Source organism: Ursus americanus, chromosome 15 (genome assembly GCF_024610735.1).
Source record: "Ursus americanus isolate L20-20 chromosome 15, mUrsAme1.1.p, whole genome shotgun sequence".
Lineage (NCBI taxonomy): Eukaryota > Metazoa > Chordata > Mammalia > Carnivora > Ursidae > Ursus > Ursus americanus.
In genome coordinates this window covers 23,592,802-23,617,458 of record NC_142141.1, presented here as the reverse complement: position 1 = coordinate 23,617,458, position 24,657 = coordinate 23,592,802, and the positions used below count along the sequence as shown (strand labels likewise).

Here is a 24,657-nt window from a genome sequence, read left to right as displayed (position 1 = left end):
ACGTGTGCATATATGTGAATTTTATGAAGGAGGATCTATGGCTTCCATTAGAATCTCAACAAGGTGTATGACCATCCCCTACCCTAAAGTCATAAACCATACTGTCTTATCTGCATTTTATCGCTCTATATTCTATAAGAAGGCTTCATGTATTTCTCAAAGCCTCACTTTTTCCACGCTTGTGGTCTGGGTCTCCAAAGAGCAAAGATTTTATTATTGGGTTAAAGCTTTCTTATCTAGTAATAGGATGCTCCGCTCTACCTCCCTTTCTTTCATAGCTACTTAACATCTCCTCCAAGAGCTTGTTGCTTGACATCTGACCATTGGTAAATGGATGATGATGCACTGTGAATGAGAACTCTGCTAATTCCAGCTGGGATTCCTGGTGTTTCATAGCATCAATCATGTTATAGAAGGGGGGGCTGAAAAGTGACATTACCTAGAAGTATTCATTATACTGTACATTTGTGCTTTATGTACTTTCCCATATGAGTTAAAAATAAATTTTGTTAACATTGTATTTCCATAATAGTGAAACAAATCATTACAATTTCTCCTCACATGAAGTTTCTTTAATTGTGAATTAATACATTACTGTTAAAAATACAGTAACACAGGCAAGCAAAAAAAAAAAAAAGCATTGAATTTCACTCCTAACTCAATCAACTTGGTGAAAATAACGTTTTATGTTCTGCATACCCTTCAAAAGTGCTTGACTATATATGCAAATGACTTCTTTTTAAAAAAGAACCAAAATTGAATCATGCTTCACATTTTTAGCAGCTGTATTGGGGTACAGTTAATATTAGACTGCACATATCTAAAGTGTATAATTGGTAAGTTTTGAAATATATACACACCCCTGGGAAACCATCCTCACAATCAAAATTATGAACACATTATCCATAACATTCAATAGTTTCCTCATGCCCCTCTGTAATACCTCCCACTCACTCTACCCACCCCTTCCCCTTTCAGAAACCAGATTTGCTTTCTGTCGCTACAGAACAGGTTGCATTTTCTACTATGCTAAAGCTACCATGAACATTTATGTACAAGTCTTTTCATAGGTATTTGCTTCCTTTTATGGGAGTTCCGGTTCCTCCACATCTTTGCCAACACTAGTATGGTCAATCTTTTAAATTTTATGTATACAGTGGTATCTCATCATGGCTTTTATTTGGATTTCCCTAATTACTAATGATGTTGAAAATATTCTCATATGCGTATTTCCCATCCATATATCTCCTTTGGTAATGGGTCTATTCAAACCTTTGCCTATTAAAAAAAATAAGTTGTTTCCTTATCACTGGGCTTTGAGAGTTCTTCATGTATTCTGGGTATGAGTGTTTCAATAGACATAACTTTGCAACAATTTTCTCTCAGACTGTGGCTTTTCCTTCCATCCTTTCAACAGTGTCTTTTGAAGAGCAAAAGTTTTAATTTTGATGAAGTCCACTTTAGTGATTTGTTCTTTAATGGATTGTGCTTTGGGTGTTGTAGCTAAGAAATCTTTGCTTAACCCAAGGTCACAAAATTTTTCTCCTATGATTTCTTCTAAAAATTCTATAGTTTTAGGTTTTATATTTAGGCCTAATATCCATAGGTCTATTTTGAGTTGATTAATATATATAATGTAAAGTATGGATTTTTTTTGGCATATTGATATCCAATTTTTGTAGTTCCATTTCTTGAAAAGGCAGTCCTTTCCTACTACTTTGCCTCTGCACCTTTGTCAAAAATCAGTTGCCCACATATGGGTAGAATTTATTCTGGGCTCTATTCTGGTCTATTCATCTATTTGTCTGTCTTGGCACCAACACTATGCAGTTTTGCTTACTATAGCTTTGTTATAATTCTTGAAATCAGACAGTGTTAGCTCTTGATCTTTGTTCTTTTTTTCAAAGATATTTTGGCTATTCTAGGTCCTTTACATTTTCATGTGAATTTTAGAATCAGTTCGTCAACTTAAAAAAAAAAAAAAGCCTGCTGAATTTGGTGAGAATTGATCTTAACCACAAAGAGTCTTCTGAGTCATTAACAAAGTGTACCTCTCCATTTATTTAATTTCCTTTAGCAATATATTATTGTCTTTATGAAGATTGTATAGTCTTTAACAGATGTTTCATATCTTTCATCAGATTTATCCCCCATTATTGCACATTTTTGATGTAATTATAAGTGCAATTTCTGATTGTTCTCAGCTAGTACAGAGAAATACAACTGGATTTTGTATATTGACCCTGTGTCCTGAAGCTTTGCAAACCAATTAGTAGTAGCTTCTTTTGTAGATTCCATTTGGTTTTCTATATTGGTATCATGCCATCTTCATAAAGACATAAAGACAGTTCTTTCTTTCTTTGATCTGGATGCCATTTATTTCATTTTCTTGCCTAATTTCATTGTCTAGATATCTGGCACAATATTGAATAGAAGCGGTGAGAGTAGATGTCTCTGATTTGCTTCTGATCTTTCTTACAGGGAAAGCATTCAATTTTTTCCATCAAGTATGACATTAGCTGTAGGTTTTCATAGATGCTTTTTACCAGTTGTGAAAGTTCCCTTCTATTCCTAGGTGCTGGGAGTTTTATATTAAGAATAGATGTTGGATTTTGCCAAATTCTTTTCTGTGTCTATTGAGATAATTATTTATTTCTCTTTTTTAGTTTGTTAATAATGGTGAATTACACTGATTTCAAATATTAAACCAACCCTTTATTCCTAGGACAAATCCAATTCTGCCCTGATGCATTACCCTTTTAATATATTGTTGAATTTGATTTGCTAAAATTTCATTTGCAATTTTTACATGTATGTCCATGAAACATTTTGATCTGTAACTTTATTTTCTCCTAATGTCTTTGTCTAGTTTTAGTCTGCATACTGTTTTTAATAAACCAGCCTTTTCCCACTGATCAATCACAAATATATTTGCCTATCAATAGATGTATTTTTGCAATGTGTGGGGACATCGCACCATTTTATTTTGGATGAGTCATAATTTAACCTAACGTTGGATTTGTGTTTCCAACTTTTTAACATTATAAAAAATACAAGCTCTCCTTTTGCATAAATTTTTGCAAACACAAAACATACTTAGGATAAATTCCCAGGATTAGTGGGTCAGAGCGCCACATATTTAAAAACTTATGTATTATAAAATTGTCCCTCAGAAAAGCCATAACAATGTATACTCCCAACTGCAGAGTACGAGGTTGTCTGTTTTTCAAAACCCTTTCTAAAACTAGGTATAATTTTTTTTAAGTAGGTCAGTAGTCCTTGCACACGATGAAATCCTTCTCTCTCACACAAATTGCACAGCCTCTTCAGCCTAAACAGTTCTAAGTGGCCTTCAGATATGAGAGAAAAAAGAGAGAGAAAGAGATAATGTCCTTCTAGGTAGGGAAGTCACCATAATGACAGATTGCTAAGAAATATGTTGGTATCCTTTACCCTACTTCTGGTAGGCCCACATCTCCAGGGCAATAGTATGGCTTGCTAGATGGCAAACATTTTGATTTTCACACATGTGGTTGAAGGATAAATTAATTTCTTTTTTTCACTTTCAGAATGTTAGATCTAGATGAACCCTTAACAACCAATTAGTCCAGTCCCTCATTTCATAGATGCGAAAACTGAGACAGAGAGGGAAGAACTTGCCCAGGATCCCATAGGGAATTAGTGGCAGAGCCAAATGGTTGGATAAAATTACTGCTAAGTTCTGTTTTTGTTCTGTCTGTGACTCTTCCACTTAGAAGAACATTCAAATAGAAAACCCTACTTCCCCCAACATCCACTTCTCTAACTCTTGCACTCTAAGGGAAGCAACTGCAGAAGGTAGAAAACAATTGCTTTTGCATTTACATTTATGCTTGGTCTGTTTCCAGGGATATCATGGGCAAATGACATCACTTTTCCTAGTAAATGAGGCTGATGATACAAATGGTTGAATGTGGTTTTGGTTCATAGGTACAAAAGACCTCTGAGGAAAGCCAAAACCAAAAAACGCATGGTCTGAGAGGAATGAGTACTGACGTGTGTCACGTACATTTCTCTTAGAAAGACGAAGAAGTCGCTAATTAATATAGAGATGTTGGGGTTTGATGAATGTATATAACACCCACAATGGAAGTCAAGTTGGGGAGGGAAGGGAGCGTTATTAGAATAAAAATATATAATTATGCATAGACACCTGTGGAGTTGGTTATGGAATGGTTGATGGGTTGGATCAACTCATAGAGGGCTTGGTATGTTCCAAATACACACCCCAAAAGGCCCAGGATGCTGATTATGATGTCCTTTGTAATGGTGACACAGCTCATGTCTTCAGCATAAAAGGTGATGAGCTCCAGGAGGGGTGGGATGATGAGGGCCAGGGCACTGCTGCTCACAGAGCCCACAAAGGAGATGACCAGGTCCAGGCGGGGGATGAGGATGGCTGAGACACCTGCAGAGAGAGAAGAAATTTAGAATCACTGATTGTTCCTGCAAGAAAGAAGTTCAGAAACCAACCATTTCTTTGGAGCCTTATAATCCCACGGATGCCAGACCATTTTGGAAATGTGGGAAAGAGTCCCATTGCAGATATGAGCAGTAGGTCAGGCACTGTGGTTCTGGACTCCCCCCTCTGTTTTAAAAGCCAATATAGGGGCGCCTGGGTGGCTCAGTCGTTAAGCGTGTGCGTTCGGCTCAGGGCGTGATACCAGAGTCCTGGGATCGAGCCCTACATCAGGCTCCTTCACTGGGAACCTGCTTCTTCCTCTCCCACTCCCCCTGCTTGTGTTCCCTCTCTCACTGGCTGTCTCTCTCTGTGTCAAATAAATAAATAAAATCTTTAAAAAAAAATAAAAGCCAATATAGATGCTCTCCTTTTATGTTCTATCTATTCGGTTTTTCACATATAATCGTTATTAGAAAGGCTCCTCTACCACCTATTATCACCTTCTCATTAAAAAGATGGGAGAATCTAGAGTTCTGGAGGGAATGGGATGTGGCCAAGGTCACACATTCTCTGAGATGGGAATCCATCGAACACCTGTCTAAGGCTCTTTCCACTCTCCTATGCTGCATCCCTTGTATATGAAAGAACTTGTACATCATAGGAGCTCTCACCCAGACATGGAATCTACTGTGAATTTGTACTACTCTACAAAATACAAACACTGTCTAGAAGCAAGAATGAATAAAAAACGAGAGATGGCTTTGTTGTCAGAATCTCAGCTACTTGTTTTCTTACTCCTAGAATGATTCTGGTAATTAAAAAGAACATAAAACATGAAGACAGCAATAGCTGCCCCCTCCGCATCTCTTCTAAAACACCATCTTCTTAAATCTTTTATACAGATGATGAACATACATCATGAATTTTCCAGGGGCGTCCAATTTCAATAATGTATGAATGAATATACTACTTCTGTGATTTCACTTTGCATAACTGTATGATTTTCCTATGAACAAATTAGGGAAAAACTGTCCTGGAAAGCACTCATACTAGCTCGCTGGATTTGAAGAAAACCTCACCTCTCTCTGAAATTGCTGCAACAAATCCAATCAGAGAATGAGAGAAACTCATCAACTCTCGCAGTTGAGAATTTGTCACCCCCTCTGATGGGATGGTTCCATCTACAGCTTTCCCTTCTCAGATATTTAATAAATTGTGCCTGGAGGAGGCACAGAGAAGAATCTGTTCTCCAGGAGATCTCACACTGACAGGGCAGAGAAAATATTTTAAAGGAAAGCTATAATGCAAGGTAGACTGGAGGAGTTCTCTATCAAGATCCTATTTGGTCATGCCAACTCACTGCTCACAGACTTTCCATGGCTCTCCATTTCCTGATCTCCTTAGATCAAGGTCTCTGACAACTTGGGCACTGCCAGGTCCTCTGGCTTCATGTTTTATCACTGCCCACTGTTTTTAGTTCTCCAAAGAGGCCATACGTAAGTACTTGCCTCAGATCTGTGCACAGCCTACTTCCTACACGTGGTACATTCTTCATTCTTCCTTCTACCTTCTACTTATGTCTAAGGTCTATTTTATTTTATTTTATTTTATTTTATTTTATTTTATTTTATTTTATTTATTTGAGAGAGAGGGAAAGAGAGAGAGAGAGAGAGAGAGCACAAGCAGGTGGAGGGGCAGAGGGAGAGAGAGAAACAGACCCACTGCTGAGGAGGTAGCCTGATGCGGGGCTCCATCCCAGAAACCTGGGATCATGAGCTAAACTGAAGGCAGACGCTCAACCAACTGAGCCACCAGGCGCCCCTATCTCTTAGGTCTTAACTGAAATATCTCTCCACTGGAGAGGACTCCCTGACCTGGCCTCAGCTAAAGTATAGGACCTTCTAATGTGTTCTCAGAGCACCCTCTTCTTATCTTAACCATCATAGGGTACATCATTAGGTACCATCTTAACATTCATCACAATGTGTTTAATTATTTCCTTGCATATATTTCTTACTCAACATGTCTTCTTTATTATTCATTATGGTATCCCCAGTGCCTGGCACAATGCCAGACATACAGTAGGTGCTCAGCAAATGACTGTTGAATGAAGGAAGGATAATGGAATTGACAGCCAAATAAAGGAGGAGGAAGGGGTCATCCGGCATATAACAGAAGCAGGGCCTGTCATTAGACGGTCAGCTCTGTCTAGCACTGCCTTTCCTGATCTCAGGTGGCCTGAACTACTCAGGTTTTCTCTTCAACTCAGACCCTTCTTATTAGGAATGATCTCAAAACAATAGAGCTACAGGTCCTTAATGTCTTGGTACAGACCGGAAACTCTGTAATACCTTAAGCCAGCAGGTGTGTTGTTTCTGCTTCTAGAAATCCACTGACGTGCAGCATAACATCTGATAGCATATTCTCCTGCTGGAAGGCTCCAACAATCACACAGTTTCTCCTGACCTTGAACCGAAACTGCATTTCCTCAACTTTAAACTCTGACTCCTGGAATCTTTAAGACTAAATTTTCTCTCTCTCTTGCACAATATACCACAGGTGTTTGAGGACAGATAAAGAAGTTCCCCAAGCCTTTGCTTCTCCAGGCAGAACGTCCCTAGTTCTTTCCCTCTTTCCTCATGGGGTACCTTTTCTGATGTTCTTTCTCTGGACATGCTTCAGAGAAAAAAGTCCCCAGCCCTGTTCATGATGTTTCCCAAACATCTACAACAGTGCCTAATGTAGAATGAATGAGTGAATCAATGAATGAAGAAAGCGTTAAGGAAGGAAGATGGGAGGAGGAGAGGAAAAAAGATTGCACCCAAAAAATGATCTCCAAGACTTTAACAATCAGCCCCTTGTTTTCTCCTACAGTTCAAGGCCACTTTATGATAAGGGACTTGATCTTAATTTATGACAGGAAGGAATACGGCACACGATGGAAAACAGGCTTAGGTGCTATACAACTTGTGCTCAATTCCCAGCTCTGTCACTTAGCAGCTATATGATTTGAGTGTGTTACCTAAACTCTCTAGGCCATTTTTCCTCAAGTTGGTAATATTATGTTGCTAGGCTGCCATGAGCAATGTCAGTATGGCGCCTGGCATCCAGCAGTCACATAAGAATATGATTGAATGAATGGTACTTCTTTCTCCTATAAACCAGCCAATGGATACTTCCATGTGTAAGCCCATTTTTCAGGTGGAAAGTTGAGGTTCAGGGAGGTGAAGTACCTTGGCCAAGGTCACAAAGAAGGTAAGTGGCAAAGCCAGTGACAGGGGAGTAGATGCCAATGTGACTAGCAGACACAGCTTGGGGAAAAGAGTGCCCTTTTATCCTACTCACAGGTCAGACAGACCAAGGCTGTGCGGACAGACAGGTCTATAAACAGTGTCCAGCTCTCTGACACCTGGGAGATGACAAAGGGGATGATGATCTCGGCTGGCACCTGGAACTGGAGGGCGTAGGTGAAGAAGATGCCGATGGAGTACATCAGCTTGACCGACTGGTACAGCCTGCAGGCAGATGGATAGGACGTGAAATTTGATGTGGCTCCTGGGCAGGGCCATTCAGGACTCATTCAATGCTCAGAAGCTGGTACCTGCCACTGAGTTACAGAACTGGCTCAGGCCTGACCTGCCATCAGAGCCACCTGGGAAGCTCATTAAAAGTACACATTCCCGGAGATTTGGATCCAATAGGCCTGTACAGGCCTATTATTCTTTTACTTTCTGGGTATTTATTCTTTTACTTTATTCTTTATTTACCTTATTCTTTTACTTTATTTTTTTTACTTTTACTTTTAGTCTTTAACTTTCTTAAAAAGTTCTATCTACATAGAGTAAAATTCCTAGTTCAAAAGTCATAGTGAAAATCTTCCCTCCCACCCTTGATTCCCATTCTTCTTTCCATAGGCAGCTCCTCTAATAATTTTCTTGTAGCGCTTTCAGAAAGAATTAGTGTATATAAAAGCTTATACCGAATGTAGGTAGACCTATACACACACCATAACATCCTCTACACACTACTAAGCTCCATTTTTGTTCATTCAATATTTCTTGGAGATTGTTTCTTATCAGTGACCTTGGCCAAGATACTTCACCTCCCTGAACCTCAACTTTCCACCTGAAAAATGGGCTTACACACACAGAGATTTGGCTTTTCTATTTATTAGCCGCTTGGTATTCCAATTGCATAGATACTCTATAATTTTTTTTGACCAGTCCCCAATTAATGGGTATTTAGATTATTCCCAGTCTTTTGCTAGTAAACAATGCTGCAAAATACATTCTGTTACTTAGGTATCTATGCACATTAAACATACAACCTGAGAGGTAAAAATGCTGGCTAAAAGTATCTGTGATTTAAACTTTGGATAGCTATTGACATATTTCCCCTTTGTTGTCATAGCATATTGGAATGCTTGCTTCCCCGTGTCCTTGTCAAAACACAATGTGTGAACGCGTGTTGGTCTTTGCCATTCTGTTTTTTCTGGCATTTTATTGTGAGGGAAACAAAGTATTTTTTCAAATATATAAAATGGCATTTAAAAAATCTGCTTGTGAACTGTGTGCTCATGCCCATTTTTTTCTTGGGTTGTTGGTCTTTTTCTTATTGGGAAGGGGTATTTATCTAAGGCTCCTCTGGGGAATCTGGTGGCCAGCCAGGTTCAGAGCAGATGTGAAGTTCTCATGCTACCTGATGCCCAGGTTTTCCAGCTGATGTCCCCCACAAGGAAAGTGCCCTGTCCAAGGTAGCCAATGGCAGCTTGAATGGCCCAGAATAGGAACAGCATATTAGAATGATATCCTACTTGCATAAAGTAAATTATGACTTCAAAGAAATTCCACATTATTACCCCACCTAGTCATTACCACAACACAATGAGGTGGGTTGAGCTGGTGGTATTTTTCTTATTTTATAGCTGTGGCCTTGTGGGAAATGAATACCCTACCACTCTACTCACCTCTGAAAGAACCAGGCTGTGGGGAGACATAACAATGACAATAGCTAATACTTGACAAGTACTTACTATGTGCCAGGCATTTTTCTTTTCTTTTTTTTTTTTAAGCAGGCTCCAAACCCAGCATGGAGCCCAATGTGGGTCTTGAACTCGTGACCCTGAGATCAAGACCTAAGCTGAGATCAACAGTTGGACGCTTAACCAACTGAGCCACCTAGTTGCCCCTGTGCCGAACACTTTTCTAAGCAATATGTATATATTAAGCCAGTTAATCCTCACAGTCACTCCCCGAGATAACTCGACAGTCATTTATTTATGCTCTTCATTAATACTTCCCGTTCTTCCACGCAGTGGTAGAATTTCACTTCCTTGCCCTTTGGATGAGATGTGGCCATGGACTTCCTCTGACCGATGAATTGCAAGCAGAGGAGATGTATGTCACTTCCCAGGGAAACCATTAGCAGCTTCACGGTGAGGGGCATGATTCACTGCGCTCTCTGCCATGGCAACATTTGAGGGAGTGGCTGTCTCATCATTCTGTGTCCTTGAGTGGGGATGGTGCAGAGCCGAGCCCCATCCACCCCATAATGGGCATGTAGCACAGGATTAAGCATTTGTGTGTGTTCAGCCATTGAGATTTTGGAGTCGTTTATTACTGAAGCATAACCAACCCTATACACATAGGCGTTAGTATAATCTCCATTTTCCTGACGATGGAAATGAGGTCTGCAAGATTAGGTAGCTTGTCCAAGGTCACGTAAGAACCAGGATGTGAATGCCTTTATTTAGCTTTAGAACCTGTGCTCTTCAACACTTGGCGCTACTGACTGCTTAGTCGCAACGCACTCACTATCCTGACAGAATAACGATAATAGCTAACACTCGATGAATGCTGCGTGCCAGCCCCCCAGATGTTAGCTGGATGAATGAGTGGATGAGTAAATGAATGAGTGATCAAATGTAAGAACTCCAAACTAAATTCCAACTGGGGCATAACAATGGCAGCCTAGGTCCATTTCTGGAACTGGGGGCCTGAGTAGTGGTCCATCTGCAGGACCCTCGATCATTATTCTGGAGTTATACTTTTTGTTGTTGCTGTTTATGTTTCCCAAACACTCCCAGATCATTCTGTTTTAGGGTATTTGAACCATAGAGTCAGACAGGTTCAGTGTTAAGTTTCAGCTTCTCACAAACAATGTGAGCTGGGAAAGCTCCATACAGCCTCTCCAAATAGCAACTTCTTCATCTAGTGAATGGACTTGATAATAATTATGCTAACTCATAGGGCTATTGTGAGGGCTTAACCAGATAATGCACAATGCCTGGATTAGTAAACCTACTAATAATCATCCTACTAATACTGGCAGTTAATATATGGTGCTAGTGACAATGCAAAGGAAAGCCACATTCTGTTGCTAACGCTCAGATCCCATGACTCTACTCCCCTCATCACCCCAGGCAGGCAGGGACATACCAGCAATTGGGCAAGTTGAGGGTGATGCTGGCCTGGGTGTTGGACCCAAACTTCATGTAGCCCAGTGTCCCCAGGCAGATGTAGAGGATGATGACAACGGACATCCCCAAGTACAGAACAAAAGAAAACTGTTGTGGATGCTTCATCTGATTTTTGAGAGGCAGAACCTAAAGGTAAAAAGGAGGTTGAGAAAGAAAAGGTAGTCAGAGATGTGGCCCCTCGTGAAGGAGAAGGCTTCCCCTGTGGGCACAGATGTCCTTGTCCAGGTGGCCCAGGGTCAGGAAGGGCCACACTCCTTTTTATTTTCTTTCACTCTCTATTGCCAGGAGTGCCCTACTCCGGCTGGACTAATGAGTACATTTGCACTCAGTCTTCAAGGCTGAGTGGTGCATGGAGTGGTTGGTGCCCAGGACAGGTCCTGATTTTCCCTTCTACCAGGAAAAGATCATATGCTACACTTTTCATAAATACTTTCAGACATCTGGAACCACTGGCTTCCCCAGAGGGCACCAGGGACCATTCACCAAACCCCATATCCATCTTACCGTACCAACGCCTTCAAATGTGAAGATGGCTGTACCAAAAAACAGCAAGAAGGTCTTCCAGCTTGCCATCAAGGGGAGGCTGCTGGGATCTGGAATCTCCTAAAAGGAAGTAGAAGGGCATTGGTTTTGCCATGGTTTTAGATTTGTCCTCTAACTTTTCCTGGTAGAAAGTTGGCCCACACCTGCCATCAGCAGAGACAGTCATGAGCACCTGTGAGATAGCTAGAGCTGAATCAACCTTCTTATCTTTAAAAAAGTTCTTGGGGTGCCTGGGTGGCTCAGTCGGTTAAGCATCCAAAGATTTTATTTATTTATTTATTTGACAGAGAGAGAGAGAGCGAGAGAGAGAGAGAGCGCGCGCGCATGAGAATGGGGAGCAGCAGCAGGAGAGGGAGAAGCAGGCTCCCCGCCAAGCTGGAAGCCTGATGTGGGGCTCCATCCCTGGACTCTGGGATCATGACCTGAGCCAAAGGCAGGTGGCCAACCAGCTGAGCTACCCAGGTTCCCAAGCATCCAACTCTCGAGTGTAGACCAGAAGTTCATTCCTTCTTAAGGAAACCATGGCATGTATTTACCACATTTTGATTTACCACATTTTTACATGTAGGCCAAGTGGAACCCAGGGAGGAGAAGGGAGTTGCTTGAGGCTACTCTGCAAGGTAGTGGCCCAGCCCAGATGAGAATTCAGGTCTCCTGTCTTCCCATTCTCCAATGCCTCTTTCTCATTACTTCTACTACAGCAGCAATGTGCATGCAGAGAGAATGGTTCTTTTAATAGACTCCTGTGGTGGGCAAAATAATGGCTCTTTCCCAGAGATGTCAGTGTCCTAGTCCCTGGAACCTGTGAATCTGTTATGTTACATGGCAAGGGAGAATTAAGTTTTCAGACTGAATTCAGGTTGCTAATCAGCTGACCTTAAAAGAAGGAGATTATCTTGGGTCATCTGGGTGGGTCCAATGTATTAACAAGGGCCTTTAAAAGTGGAAGAGGGGATCAAAAGAGAGAACTAGAGAGATGGTGGCATGGGAAAGACTCAGCCTTGTATTGCTGACTTTGGAGATGGAAAGTCGCCATAAGCCAAAGCATGTGATCGGCCTCTAGAACCTGGAACAGGCAAGAAAATAGATTCCCCCATAAGCTTCCAGAAAGAAACCCAGCCCTGCTGACACCTCAACTTTATCCCAGTGAGACCTCCAGAACTGTAAGATAAATTTGTGTTGTTTTAAATGGCTAGATTTATGATAATTTGTTACAGCAGCAATAGGAAACTAATATAGCCCCAAAGACTTTCAGATTCAAAGAAATGAAGATATAATGGTGGAATTTCAGGGCCTGTGATAATAGCAAAGCACGGGCTTGGGAGGCAAACTGATGGGAATTAGTGAAAAAATTAATTTCTGCTTATCAGTTTCCTTGTCTATAAGCTGAGTACTTACAAAATATAAAACATAAAATAGTATCACTGGAAAGATTCAATGAGTTAATGTATGTTAAGAACTTGACACCAAGTAAATAAAATTTCTTTATCATATATGCATCCCTTGTCAACCTACCACTGTTACAACTTTTGTTGGTTATTAGTTGAGGTTTATTTCCCCGAGTGAATGTGACCTCTATGAGAGCAGATATGCCACCAGTTTCACCTACCGCCGAATCCCAGGGCCTTGCACCATGCCTGGATCACAGAAAGTATTCAATAACTAATTGTCAAATGACTCACTGTTATCCAGCGTGACGACAATGATGATGATGTCAATTAGCTCTTATAGCTTGTGGGGCCAAAGCGTTACGGATGTCACTTTAGCAGGTGCTGCTCAGAGCTGGTCACCTTCCTCACCTTCACCTGCCCATAATGATACTAACCTTCCCCAGGTGTCTTAGAACCCCTTCTGTAGTCGGTTTCAGGCACAGACCTGTATAATATACTCAAAGATGAGAGCCATGCTCCCCAGGGTGGTGACGTTGGCCAGCGTCGAGAAGATGGACAGCATCCTGAGGTTCTGGATAAACACCAACAGGACCAGGAAGGGCAAGATTGTCAGCATGTAGAAGCGAATGTCCAGGATGGGGGTCAGCACCAGGATCTTCCTGGGTTGGCAGTTGTTGGAGGTCATGTGGGCTTCTTCCACCATCTGATGTAGACATAATGAGGGGCAGTGGAGTTAGAGTTGTCAGATTAAATACAAAATGCCCAGTTAAGTTTCTATCTCAGATAATTAACAAGTAACTTTTTAGTAAAGTACGTCCCAAATATTCCGTAAGACATACTCATAGTTAAAAAAAAAATTGTTCTGTACCTGAAATTCCAATTTAACTGGGCATTGTGTGTGTGTGTGTGTGTTTTTTGTTTTTTTTTTGTTTTTTGCCAAATCTGGTGACCCCAACTGTGGTGCCCATGACTGTGACAATAAGAAACCCTCAGAATCTAAAAATCTCCTTTTGTCATCTTACCCAACCTCTTCTTCCCTGTCAGATGATTTCCTTTCATATACTCAGAGAATGGAAGTTGATTACACAAGAATATCTTCTCTAACTTTAGATAGCCCTTAAAGTTAGAAAGCTCTGAATACTGAGCAAAATCTATCTGCTTGAATATTTCATCCACAACACTTGTCATAGTTCTGGCTGTTTGAATGCACAAAACCAATTATGTTCCCTTTATTCCATGAAGCCGAGAAAGAACGCTATGATTGATTCATAATGCCTCTTGGGAATGCAATGAGGGCAAGATTGCAGCTTGTTTGTCTCATATTTAGTTGGTTGTCTTCTATGTGACAACCTGAGATACCAAAAGTGAATCTCACCAACACTTTTCAGGCTAAAAATTCTCAATTATTTCTGATTGGACATGATTACAAGCCTCTCTTTCCATCCTGGCTACCCTCCTCAGATGTTGCTTTGGCTTCTCAATAATCCTCTTAATAAGTGATTTCCAGGACTGAGAGAACTCCCAAGTAGTCTGATGCGGAATGACAAATGAAACCATCTCCTCCCAAGATCTGAATGCTATGATTTTGCTAATGCAGCCCTAGCAGCGGAATGTCTGCTTTTCTCCCACTCTGCCCAGAAGAGTCCTCTTCACCTGTTGTAAGTTGTCTGCCATAAACATAAAATAAACACTGCAGAATCCCAGCTGGGTGGTGATTAGTAAGAAGCTGACAGTGTACCTGAACAGGAAAAGAAGAGACAGCCAGAGGGAGAAAACAAATTAGTTTTTTAAATGTATTTCTTTTTATTTTTTGAAATGATTATTTCTGTTGTTATTATTTTTAATACTTAGCTACATTTTCTTATTTTGAAAATTTTCAAGCCTACAGAAACAATTGAAAGACTGGTATAATTAACATCCATATGTCCTTTAACTAAATATGCTAATTGTTAACTTTTGGCCCTGATTATATAAATATGTACGTGTATGCGAATGCATGTATTCATCCACACACACATCCATTCTTTTTCAGACCCACCTGAAGGTCAATTGCAGATATTATAATACTTCAACCTTAACTCCCTCAGCATATCCCTCTTGAGGCTATGATATCCAGAAAATCAACTTTAATGTCCTCAAATATATAGTCCATATTTTAAATGACCCAATTGTCTCCAAAATATCTTTTAAGGTGTTATTTATTTTTTGGATCAGGATTTAATCGAGGTTTATATATTGCATGTAGCTATGTCTCTAGTCTTTATCCATGTAGACAAGCCCTGTGAACATCCACATTCTTTGGTTTTCCATGACATTGGTTTTTTGGGCAAGAATTCAGGCCAATTGTCTTGTAGAATGTCCCACACCGTGGACTTGGTGATTGCTTCCTCATGATTAGATTCAGGTAAGTATATTTGGCAAGCATACCACATAGGTGATTTTTGGTACTTTTCCCATCATATTGGGATGCCCATGGTGTCCTGTGGCTCCACTGCGATGACAAGTGTCAGACATCTCTATTGCAAATGCACATTTCCCTCATTATAATTTGGAAGTAAACTTTGAGATGGCATGAATATCCTGTTCCTCTCCAACCAAGGGTTTTAACATTCCTTGGTGATCCTTGTCTGAATCAGTTATTTCATCGGTGACAGGGTGATGGTTTTCTTATTCTATCTGACATTTTTTCTAAATTTATCAGTTGGCATTTAAGAAAGATACATTCTTCCTCTTTTTTGGTATCACAAAAAAAAATCCCACATTAATTTTTAAAATTTAGCATATTATACTCTATTATTGTCATTATTGTTTTGTGTTCTTCAATTGTCCCAAATTTGGAGATGCATTTGTTGTTTAAGAGAACAAAAATATGTTCCTCTACTTAGATTGGTTTAGACGAGATTGGGTGCGTTCAGGGTAGTATGGCCTTAGATCAGTGGTTTTCAAAGTTGGGTAGCAGTACCACTTGCATCAGAATTACCTGAGGTTTATGCAAAAAATACAGATTCCTGATTCTCGTCAGGAACCTATCAAATCAGAGGCTCGGTGGTATCATGTGAGACCAGGATAGAGATGTTTTCTCTCTTTATTATGGAATTTTTCAAACATATACAAAAGAAATGACAATAATCCATGACTCCTCATCTGCCAATCCCAGCTTCAACAATTATTAACTTTTTGCCAGTCCTCTTCTATTCCTTTACCCCTACCACACACATGCTTATTTGTTGGAGTATTGGTAGCAAACTAGAGAATTAAAAGCACTTCATCTGTAAATAACTCCATACGCAACTCTAATAGATAAGGACATATATATATTATGTATACAGCATGCCATTATCACCCCTTGCAAAATTAGTAATAATTTCTTTATATCATTTAATAATAGTCCATATTCAGATTTCTCTAATTGTCTTAAAAATATCTCTTTTACTGCTGGTTTCTAAACAAGTCTATACATTGCATTTTGTTATTACTGCTATATCTCTTAAGTTTTTAAAACTGCTACATTCCCCTTGCTCTGCTTTCTTTTTTTCCCTTGCAGCTTTTAACTTTTTAGGGGGTGTTGATGATACCAGATAATTTATCCTATAGTATGTTCCACTTCCTGGATTTGGTTGATGACTTCTTCATAATGTCAGTTAATGTGTTTCTCTATCCCCCGTGTTGCCTGTAAACTGATATTAGATCTAGCATCTTGACTAGGTTGAAGTTCTTTATTTATCTCTCTGGCAAGGATATTTCCGTGATGACACTCTGTACTCCGTACTGTATCCCATTAAAAGACACACTGTGTCTGGCAATCGCATGTCTAGACATGAGATGCTATGATTACCCGCGGTCAGGTGGTGTCAGTGTTGTCTTCCTTTATAAAGTTTCCCAGTGACTTTTCACTTACTGGCTTGAACATCCGTTGATGATTGTTGCCTATATCAAGCTCCCAGGTATCCCTTAGCATGCTAAAAATTACAAGTCATTGTTTAAAATATGTTCCCAACTCTTTTTCAGTTACTGGGCCTCCCAAGAAATGGTACAATGTAATGGGTGGGAGCTAGATGCTCAGGATTCTAGTTCTTGCTCTGCCACTAAATTCCCATGTAACGTTGGGCAGTTTTATTGCCCTATCTGGGCTTTATATTTCTCCATTGAATAGGCGTGGATATAGTGGCCTCTAAGGACCCTTCTTACCCAAAAGTTTTATTCAGGGGGTCATAGAAACATAAACCTTGGTGAGAAAGGATGAGCGCTTGTGAGTCATTCATTATTACTGCCCCATGACCTCACCTGTCTGATAATCAGTGTCTCCTGATCAAGAGAGTGATGACCTACTCAGAGTCCCAAGAGAGGAGCTGCAGAAGGGATTTTGGCAGCCACAATACTGACTCACTACCACCTGAAGGGCTCTGCTGGGAAAGGCTGAAATGTTAGGTTTGGGTCAAATTTCTGTGCAACCACTATCTATACTTGTTTGTGTACATGTTATTTTTTTTTTTCCTTATGAGCCTTGGTCATCTCATATTTCCAGGACAATGAAGACCCTCCCTGCCTATCTACAAAGTCAAGGAGATGATTAGAGGAGCTAAGACACAGAAAGCATCTTGTATATGAGACACTTTTTATCAAGCAAGGGAGCAAGCCTGAATGTTCACCATTAGAGGAAGGCTTAAATGAAACTATGGCACATGTCCCCACTGAGGAACATCGTGAGCCTTAAAAAATAATCAGGTAAGCCCAGCACCATCCTTAGCTGCCACAGGACACCATGAAGCTGCTGCCAGTCTTGGAGCCTAGAGACAAGTCCAAGGAAGCAACATGATACACCTTGACCAACCCCTGCCCCCAACCCCGAGACAGCTCCTGTGCTCAGGTTGGCCACAGTCACTCATATTTACCCCCAGTTAGTGATGCCAAAAGAGGGAAGCTCTTCATTGTTGGGGGAGCAGATCCAAGCAAGAGCTTCTCAGATTTGCACAGCACAGGTCCAGGAACACACCAGTGGGATGTAGCCACCCTGGAGGGCCTCTTGCCCCATTATAAGCATGCCAGCTTATGCACCTCATAGCATCTGAGTGTTTGGAGGTGTTGACTAGTCAGGAGACTGAAATTGCCTACAAGTTCTGAATCCTGAAACTAGGACTTTGGGACCATGTCGGAGGAAAGCAGCAACCCCCTCCCCTGCACCATCCCCAAGAACATTCCACACATCATCTGCAGCCATTAGAAACCAGTTGTATGTCTTTGTGGGTGGAGAGAGAGGTGCCCAGCCCATGCGAGCTGTGAAGTATGTGTTTCACACAGACACTCTGACCTGGTCACAGGCAGACACACTTGGAAAACCTCCATCCCTGTGGCATGGTCATGTGATGGAGGCAGCAGGGGACAAAGCTCTTCATCCGTGGAGGCTTGGCAGGGGACAAATTCTATGACAACGTCCATTGTACTGATATAAGTGACATGAAGTGGCAGAAGCTAAGTCCCACTGGGGCACCTCCCATAGGCTGTGCTGCCCACTCAGCTGAGGTTGTGGGGAAACACCTGTATATCTTTGGAGAGGTGATGCCCCTAGGGGCACTGGACACTATGTACCAGTATCACGTAGGGAAGCAGCACTGGATGAACCTTGCTTAAATATGAAATTTTCTACCACCTGGATGTTCCGATCATTCTATGTGTGTCATTCCATGGCCAGTGATGTGTACTTCTGAGAAAGAAGATTCAAATTCTCTCACTCTGAACTGTGATACTGAGAAAGGGGCTTCCGCTGACAAAGGAATGACCCAAGGTGGTGACTCGCATGAAGAAAGTCAGACTCACACAGCTCTGTTTTGCATTTGGTGGGATGAATACAGAAGGGGAGATCTATAGTGATTGCATTGACCATAGTTGACTAATAAATCCCATATTCTTATTAAATGACAAAAAAAATAATCAGGTAGATTTCTATGTCCCAGTGTGGAGAGAAATTAGAGACATATTGTTAGATGAAAGGGCAAATTTCAAAAACAAAATTATAATTAGTGTACAAGAAAATGCAAAATGAAGTCTGTATTTCCACTCACACACGTATTTTCACATAAATGCAGAGACAAAGAGTATTTACTAACTAGGTATCGGTGGTTACTTATTGGGTGAAGAGTGGGATGGGGATGGAGTTATCAGAGAAGATTCTCTGTATTGTTCGAAGGTTTGTAATAACAACACACACCCTTAACCCTGTGTAACTAGGAACAAAGGAAGATCAGGTGAGGATTATTATTGTTCTTACTACTCCCACCACTACTACTACAACATCTATGAATACTACCTGCCCCACACCGAGTGGGTCCTCAGCCAGGCGTTTGGGCAGGTTTCCAGGCTGTACATCATGGCCTCTCCGTAGTTCACAAACGTCTTTTGCAATCTAGGGAAAGTGCAAACAATGTATAACTTAAAACATTTTTGTTAAAGGTATACTTTACTACCAAAGTGAGTCATTATTATATATTCCGTGTGTTAGCACGGAACATTCTGGAAATTTTCTAGCAATGGTATTCACAAGATAATATTTTATAACACACTTTTACAACTTTCAGGAGACTGCCTTTTTTTCTTTTTTGTAGTTGCTTTCTTAAACACCAGTATTTAAGTGAAAAAAGATTTTTAAGGACACAGTAGCTTTGCATTGACTTTAGTCTACAAACCAAGAAAGAGTGGTCATGAAAGGTGTGAGGTGTGCAAACTTAGTCAGGGGGAGGAGGAAGTAGAAGAAAGGGAATGGGTATTGCCAAGCTAGTGATGGTTGTTCTTGGACTTTATTCCCTCCTTCCCACTGCTGAAGGTGTTGGAACATTTGAGATGCCTGCCTCAGACCAGGTCCCATGCAAACATGGTACATAGGCTCCTGCCTAGCACTCCCGTAGGAAGTGACACCCAAGTTGCATTCTGTCTTGTCCCTCTGCCTTAGATGGCCCTTCCTAAGGGTGGGGAAGGCCCTACTGAGGAACCGTCTGTGAACAGTGGGAGCAGCAGCAGGTGGCTGAGGGATGGATCCCCACTGCTAACTGCGTGCTTGAGGGGAGTAGTTGGGAGAGGGAAAGAGACCCAGACTTGGGTCTTGGTTTTAAATCCCAAACCGCCCCCCCCACCTTAAAAGGCTGAGAGACCTTGAGCAAGTCTCTTTAGACTTCTGAGCCTCAGCATTTTTCACACACAGTCTGGGTTTGGGGGAGGAGACGGTGAGCAATGAATATGGAGACATGCTGGAAACATGGCATAATTCTATTTTTATTATTGTTCATTGTGCTTGGCATTCCCATAGAAATGAGGTCACATTGCATAGGAGTGGCAAATTCATTAGTCTGAGGGTTACAAATTCAAAAGATATGGGGCCAGTGAGGTATCAGTGATATGGGGAGAAGGGCTGGTGTACCACAGAAGGGGGAGGAGTAGAGACCATGGCAAGCCCCTGGCACACATCCTGTTGTAAGAGGGATTGACCAGGACTCGGTTCCCCCTGAGCAATGAAGGAATGAGATCCCAAAGATGCCAGATTGTCTAATTGGCAAGGAGAAGGTGGAGTTTGGTTTTTTTCCTAATGTGAAACCTCCAGGTTTTTAAACATAGGCTAGAACAAAAACAAAACAAAAATTGCGAAGCTCTTGGGTCATCAGTCGGTAACCTCTACATTAGAAAAAAATGAAAACAAAAACAAGTCATCAAAAAAAAAAATCAGGGGGCACCTGGGTGGCTCAGCCAGTTAAGCATCTGCCTTCAGCTCAGGTCATGATTTTGGGGTCCTGGGATTGAGTCCTGCATCAGGTTCCTTGCTCAGTGGGGAGTCTGCTTCTCCCTCTGCTCCCCTCCAACCCCTCATGCTCTCTCTCTCCTGAATAAATAAAATCTTTAAAAAAAATCAGGAAAAAACTTATCAAGAATGGCTTAGGCATCAGAAACATACAAGGTGATATAATTGTCCCAGCAAATGTGAAGGGAGAGAAGATTTGCAGAATGGTTGGAATGGATCCCACAGGCCTTAGAATACTGGCTCGGCCACTTCCTAGCTGTGTGACCCTGAGCAAGGCATTTAATCCACCTAGGTCTCAGTTTACTCATGTGTAAGATTGGGATAATAATAGTGCCTGCCATAAAATTTTACTGTAAGGAGTAAATAAAAGAAGGCTTGTAAACTCTGGCCATGCACCTCGCACATGTAATCGTGCAATACATTTAATTGTTGAATAAGTAAATGCTCTTAAAAGTGTTTTGCAAGCTGGAAAGTGCCCTACAAGTTAGGTGTGACTGATGTATATTCCAGGTACACCTGTTTGGGTTTGATAATTTGGCTTTATGAGGAATTTCAATTACTATCTCTACTTTGACCTATGGGGAGTTCCTGCATATCTACAAGGACCCCTTTCGATTTGCGTGCTTCCGGAGCAGCTAAGTGTTGCAGATAGAGAGCCACCAGGCAGTTTACTGTAAGGTATTACTAATCACCCATGAATTGTTGGTTTGTAAATACGAAACTCTCAGCAATGTTTGTCTTCATTGGATTTTGTCTTCTCTTTCAGGATTTTTTTTTTTTTTTGCGTTTAAGTTTCCGATATGGAAACACTGAGTATTGTATGTATGCTTTATTAATGACTGGAGTCATTGTGAATTATTCATTTCAACTATGTTTTTTGCTGTTACCGAGTGGTTCCAGAAAGGGCTTACCTGGAACAAATTACCCTTACAAGGTGTGTGTCTTGGAGTTGGGGGGAGGGTGGGCGTGGGGAGATAAGAGGGGAAGAAGGGCATCCTAAGTATCTCGCATATTCACAGTAGTTTACAGAGCATGCTTCAATCTTTTATCACTATTGATCTTTCCAGGTACAGCCATTTAGGGTCAGAGGGTGCAGGAACTTGACAGTCATCCAGCAGGTTAGCAGAGTTGAGCTGGGACCTAGGAGTTTCCAGTTGGGATTGTAACACCCTCTCCACCACCTCTACAGAACCTAGAGCAGTAAGTGCGGTGGCTGGAGAAGTGGCTGGTTAATTGGGTCAGCGGCCAAAGGAAACTCAACACAGATGGGACCTGGCATTGGGGGGAGAGAGAGGCGGGATTCTCACCTCTGACTGAGGTGATGGGCGCAGTTCAACAGGATGACCATGCAGTGCACAGTGAGGATCCCGATGGCCAGCAGGCTGATAGGACCCACCTGGAGGGAAAGAGACGTAGGGACAGTGAGCCATACACTGGTCCTTCCCATAACTGGCCCTCTCCCAGTCTGAGAGCTAGGGCCCCTCTCATCATAAAGCTGCCTCTGGGATGGAGGTCCTTGCCTGAATGTCCTTGTGCCCCTAAACACTCTAGTTCGAATGCCCTTCTTAACATCACTGCAAAGTAGTTGGCCAATCTCTGCTAGGGTGCTTCCCATGACTACCCCACCACCTCCACAGACAGCCCATGCCTTTCCTCATCTGCCTTGGGTTCTGCCTTCTAGATGCTTCTTTCCTTTTTCACACTCCAATCCTCACCTCCTCCAAGATACTTGAAGACCAAGGTTTCTCTTAGGACTTGGTTCTCTTCCTCTAGCATAGAGTTGCCAACGGGGACATTAGTGATATTTTGGACCAGATGATTCTTTGTTGCGGAGGCCTTCTTGTGCATTGTAGGATGTTCAGCATATTCGTTGGCCTTTATTCAAGGGTCAGCAGCAATCCCTTTCCCCATGAGTTGTGACAACTGAGAATGCCTCTAGACACTGTAAATGTCTTGGGAGGTGTGTGTGCAAAATTCCCCAGTTGAGAATCATTGCTCTAGTATGTCTAATTTGTCATTAGCCCTATTATTTTTTAAAGATTGTACATATTTAAGGTGTACAACATGACAATTTGACATACATATACATAGTGAAATGCTTACTGCTGTCAAGCTAATAAAACTATCTTATCCTCACATAGTTTCCATTTTTTGTGTGATGAGATTAAAAAACAGAACTCATTATTAATCCTAATCTCTCAGATATGATCAGAGGAACATAGAGTAAAGGGGACTCCCTCATCTCCTCTGTGCTGGACACTTGTGCCTTTATAGATGTGACCCGATGTAACATTACCACAAAGTTACAAATGAGAGATCAAGAGCACCCCTAGATTTTGCTAGACCATAGCCTCCATATAACAGAGACTTCTGACCTTGTTACTTCTATATTCCCAAGGCCTAAGAATGCACATAGTAGGTGCTCAGTATGTATTTCTCAAATAAATTATGGTCAGAAGTTCTGGTGGGAGATGAAGGGCAGAGAAATCATTGAATGATTCTTAGGAAGCAAAAATGAGAGGACAACAGAGCTATCTTCAACAGCTAATTCCACAGTGGCAAAGACAGTTTGGCTGAGGGCCATGTGGTAATAATACTCTTCAGAGGTTCTAGAACCCTGAGGATTTCAAAAGGGGAGAGTCTCATCTAGTGGGGTCGTAACTGCCACAGATTGCAAGTCTCGTCAGGAGAAGCCAGAGTCTTGTCATGCCTTCTTTTGACATGCGGGCCACTTACCAGGCCTGGAGAGAAGGAGAAATTAGCATCATCTAAATGGAAATCATATATTTGGCATCAAGTCAATTCCATAGACATGAATTGGGACTTCCTGTGTGTCAGTCTCTATAGCACATACTGTGAGGAGGTGTAAAAATACATCAGAGAGTTCCTGCCCTCAGGGCTTTCAGGTAAGTGAGGAAGGTTGGTATTCAAAAAATTGTGTCTCTTTGTAAGAATTCTGTAAGAATTCTGGGTGAGGTAGATATAAGTTCTAGAAAAACACAAGGGGAAGGTGGGATTAATTTTAATAGGAAACAGTTAAAGTTTCACAAAGGAGGCAGATTTCAAAAGACAGAAACAAGGGAGAAGGAACAGAAGCCGAGAGAGAGGCGGGATGACACAGGGTGTCAGGGGACTGGAAAGGCCTTCACTACCCTCCTCTTCTCTGTCTCTCCTCCTCTCCCAGCCACTTTCTTGGTTAACCTCATGGTTTGAAACAAGAGCCAGTGCTCACATGTCTGCAGGGACCAGGCTGCTAAGGTAAATGAATGAAATGGGACGGGTACAGTTCTAGGGACTGGGGTGGACTATGGCGAAGTGGATTGCATACCAGTATGTGAGTATGGTGGATCTTTAAGAATAGTGCTGATGTGGGGGAACTGGATGAAGAGGGTCAAGAGGTACAAACTTCTGGTTATGAGATAAACAGGTACAACGTGATGACCATAGTTAATACTGCTGTATGGTATGCCTGAAAGTTGCAAAGTACATGATAAATAGTATATATACATGTAGGTGAAGAGATGGATGTTAACCAAACTTATTGTGGTAATCATTTTGCAATATATGTATACCAAGTCATTATGTGGTACACCTTAAGCTTATATGGTACTGTATGTCATTTATATCTCAATAAAACTGGGGAGGGGAATAAGAGTAATGACCTGTCTCCTCTAGGAACACTCCCTTTGGCTCCAGGCTGGCTCCAGTAAATTGATGCCAAGAGGCACGTTTCTTATTGCAGAGGGTACCCCCAAATTGCTCATTGATAAACAGTGCAGAGGTCTTAGGGGCCCACTACCTCTTTCCTTCTTTCCCCCAAATGGGTAAACCTAGTTTCCATTGCACAGGTCCCTCTTACCAATAAGCCGGCATTTTTCATGGCCAACGGAAGCCCCAGGAGCCCTGTGCCAATGTTGCATTTCAATAAATGGATCAATGTTTGCATGATCCTATAGGGGGAGAGTAGGGAGACAAGAGGGTATGTTAGTGGACAGGAAAAGTGACCCAAAGCTCAGGTCCT

At 41.5% G+C, this 24,657-nt stretch overlaps 1 protein-coding gene and 1 pseudogene across 1 annotated transcript; one reads left to right on the top strand and one right to left on the bottom strand.

Annotated features, from left to right (window-relative positions):
* Window positions 1-561: 561 nt before the first annotated feature.
* On the bottom strand, window positions 562-24,657 carry LOC123803676 (proton-coupled amino acid transporter 3). The gene is made up of 8 exons (XM_087867845.1): window positions 24,496-24,657; window positions 21,944-22,032; window positions 19,158-19,253; window positions 13,338-13,556; window positions 11,424-11,522; window positions 10,879-11,045; window positions 7,787-7,956; window positions 562-4,447 (listed from the first exon to the last, which is right to left on the bottom strand). The coding sequence occupies exons 1-8, from the start codon at window positions 24,554-24,556 to the stop codon at window positions 4,179-4,181; spliced, it is 1,170 nt and encodes a 389-aa protein (XP_087723971.1). The 5' UTR covers window positions 24,557-24,657; the 3' UTR covers window positions 562-4,178.
* On the top strand, window positions 17,385-18,932 carry LOC123803689 (rab9 effector protein with kelch motifs-like; annotated as a pseudogene).

What these genes read in the sequence shown, in the direction of transcription:
- LOC123803676 (XM_087867845.1), bottom strand. Translation starts at nt 24,556, where the DNA reads ATGCAACATTGGCACAGGGCTCCTGGGGCTTCCGTTGGCCATGAAAAA. An exon ending in TGAAAAATGCCGGCTTATTG is followed by an intron (nt 22,033 to 24,495) that starts GTAAGAGGGACC and finishes CTTTCCCTCCAG; the next exon opens with GTGGGTCCTATCAGCCTGCT. An exon ending in CTCAACTTGCCCAATTGCTG is followed by an intron (nt 7,957 to 10,878) that starts GTATGTCCCTGC and finishes ATCTGCCTGCAG; the next exon opens with GCTGTACCAGTCGGTCAAGC.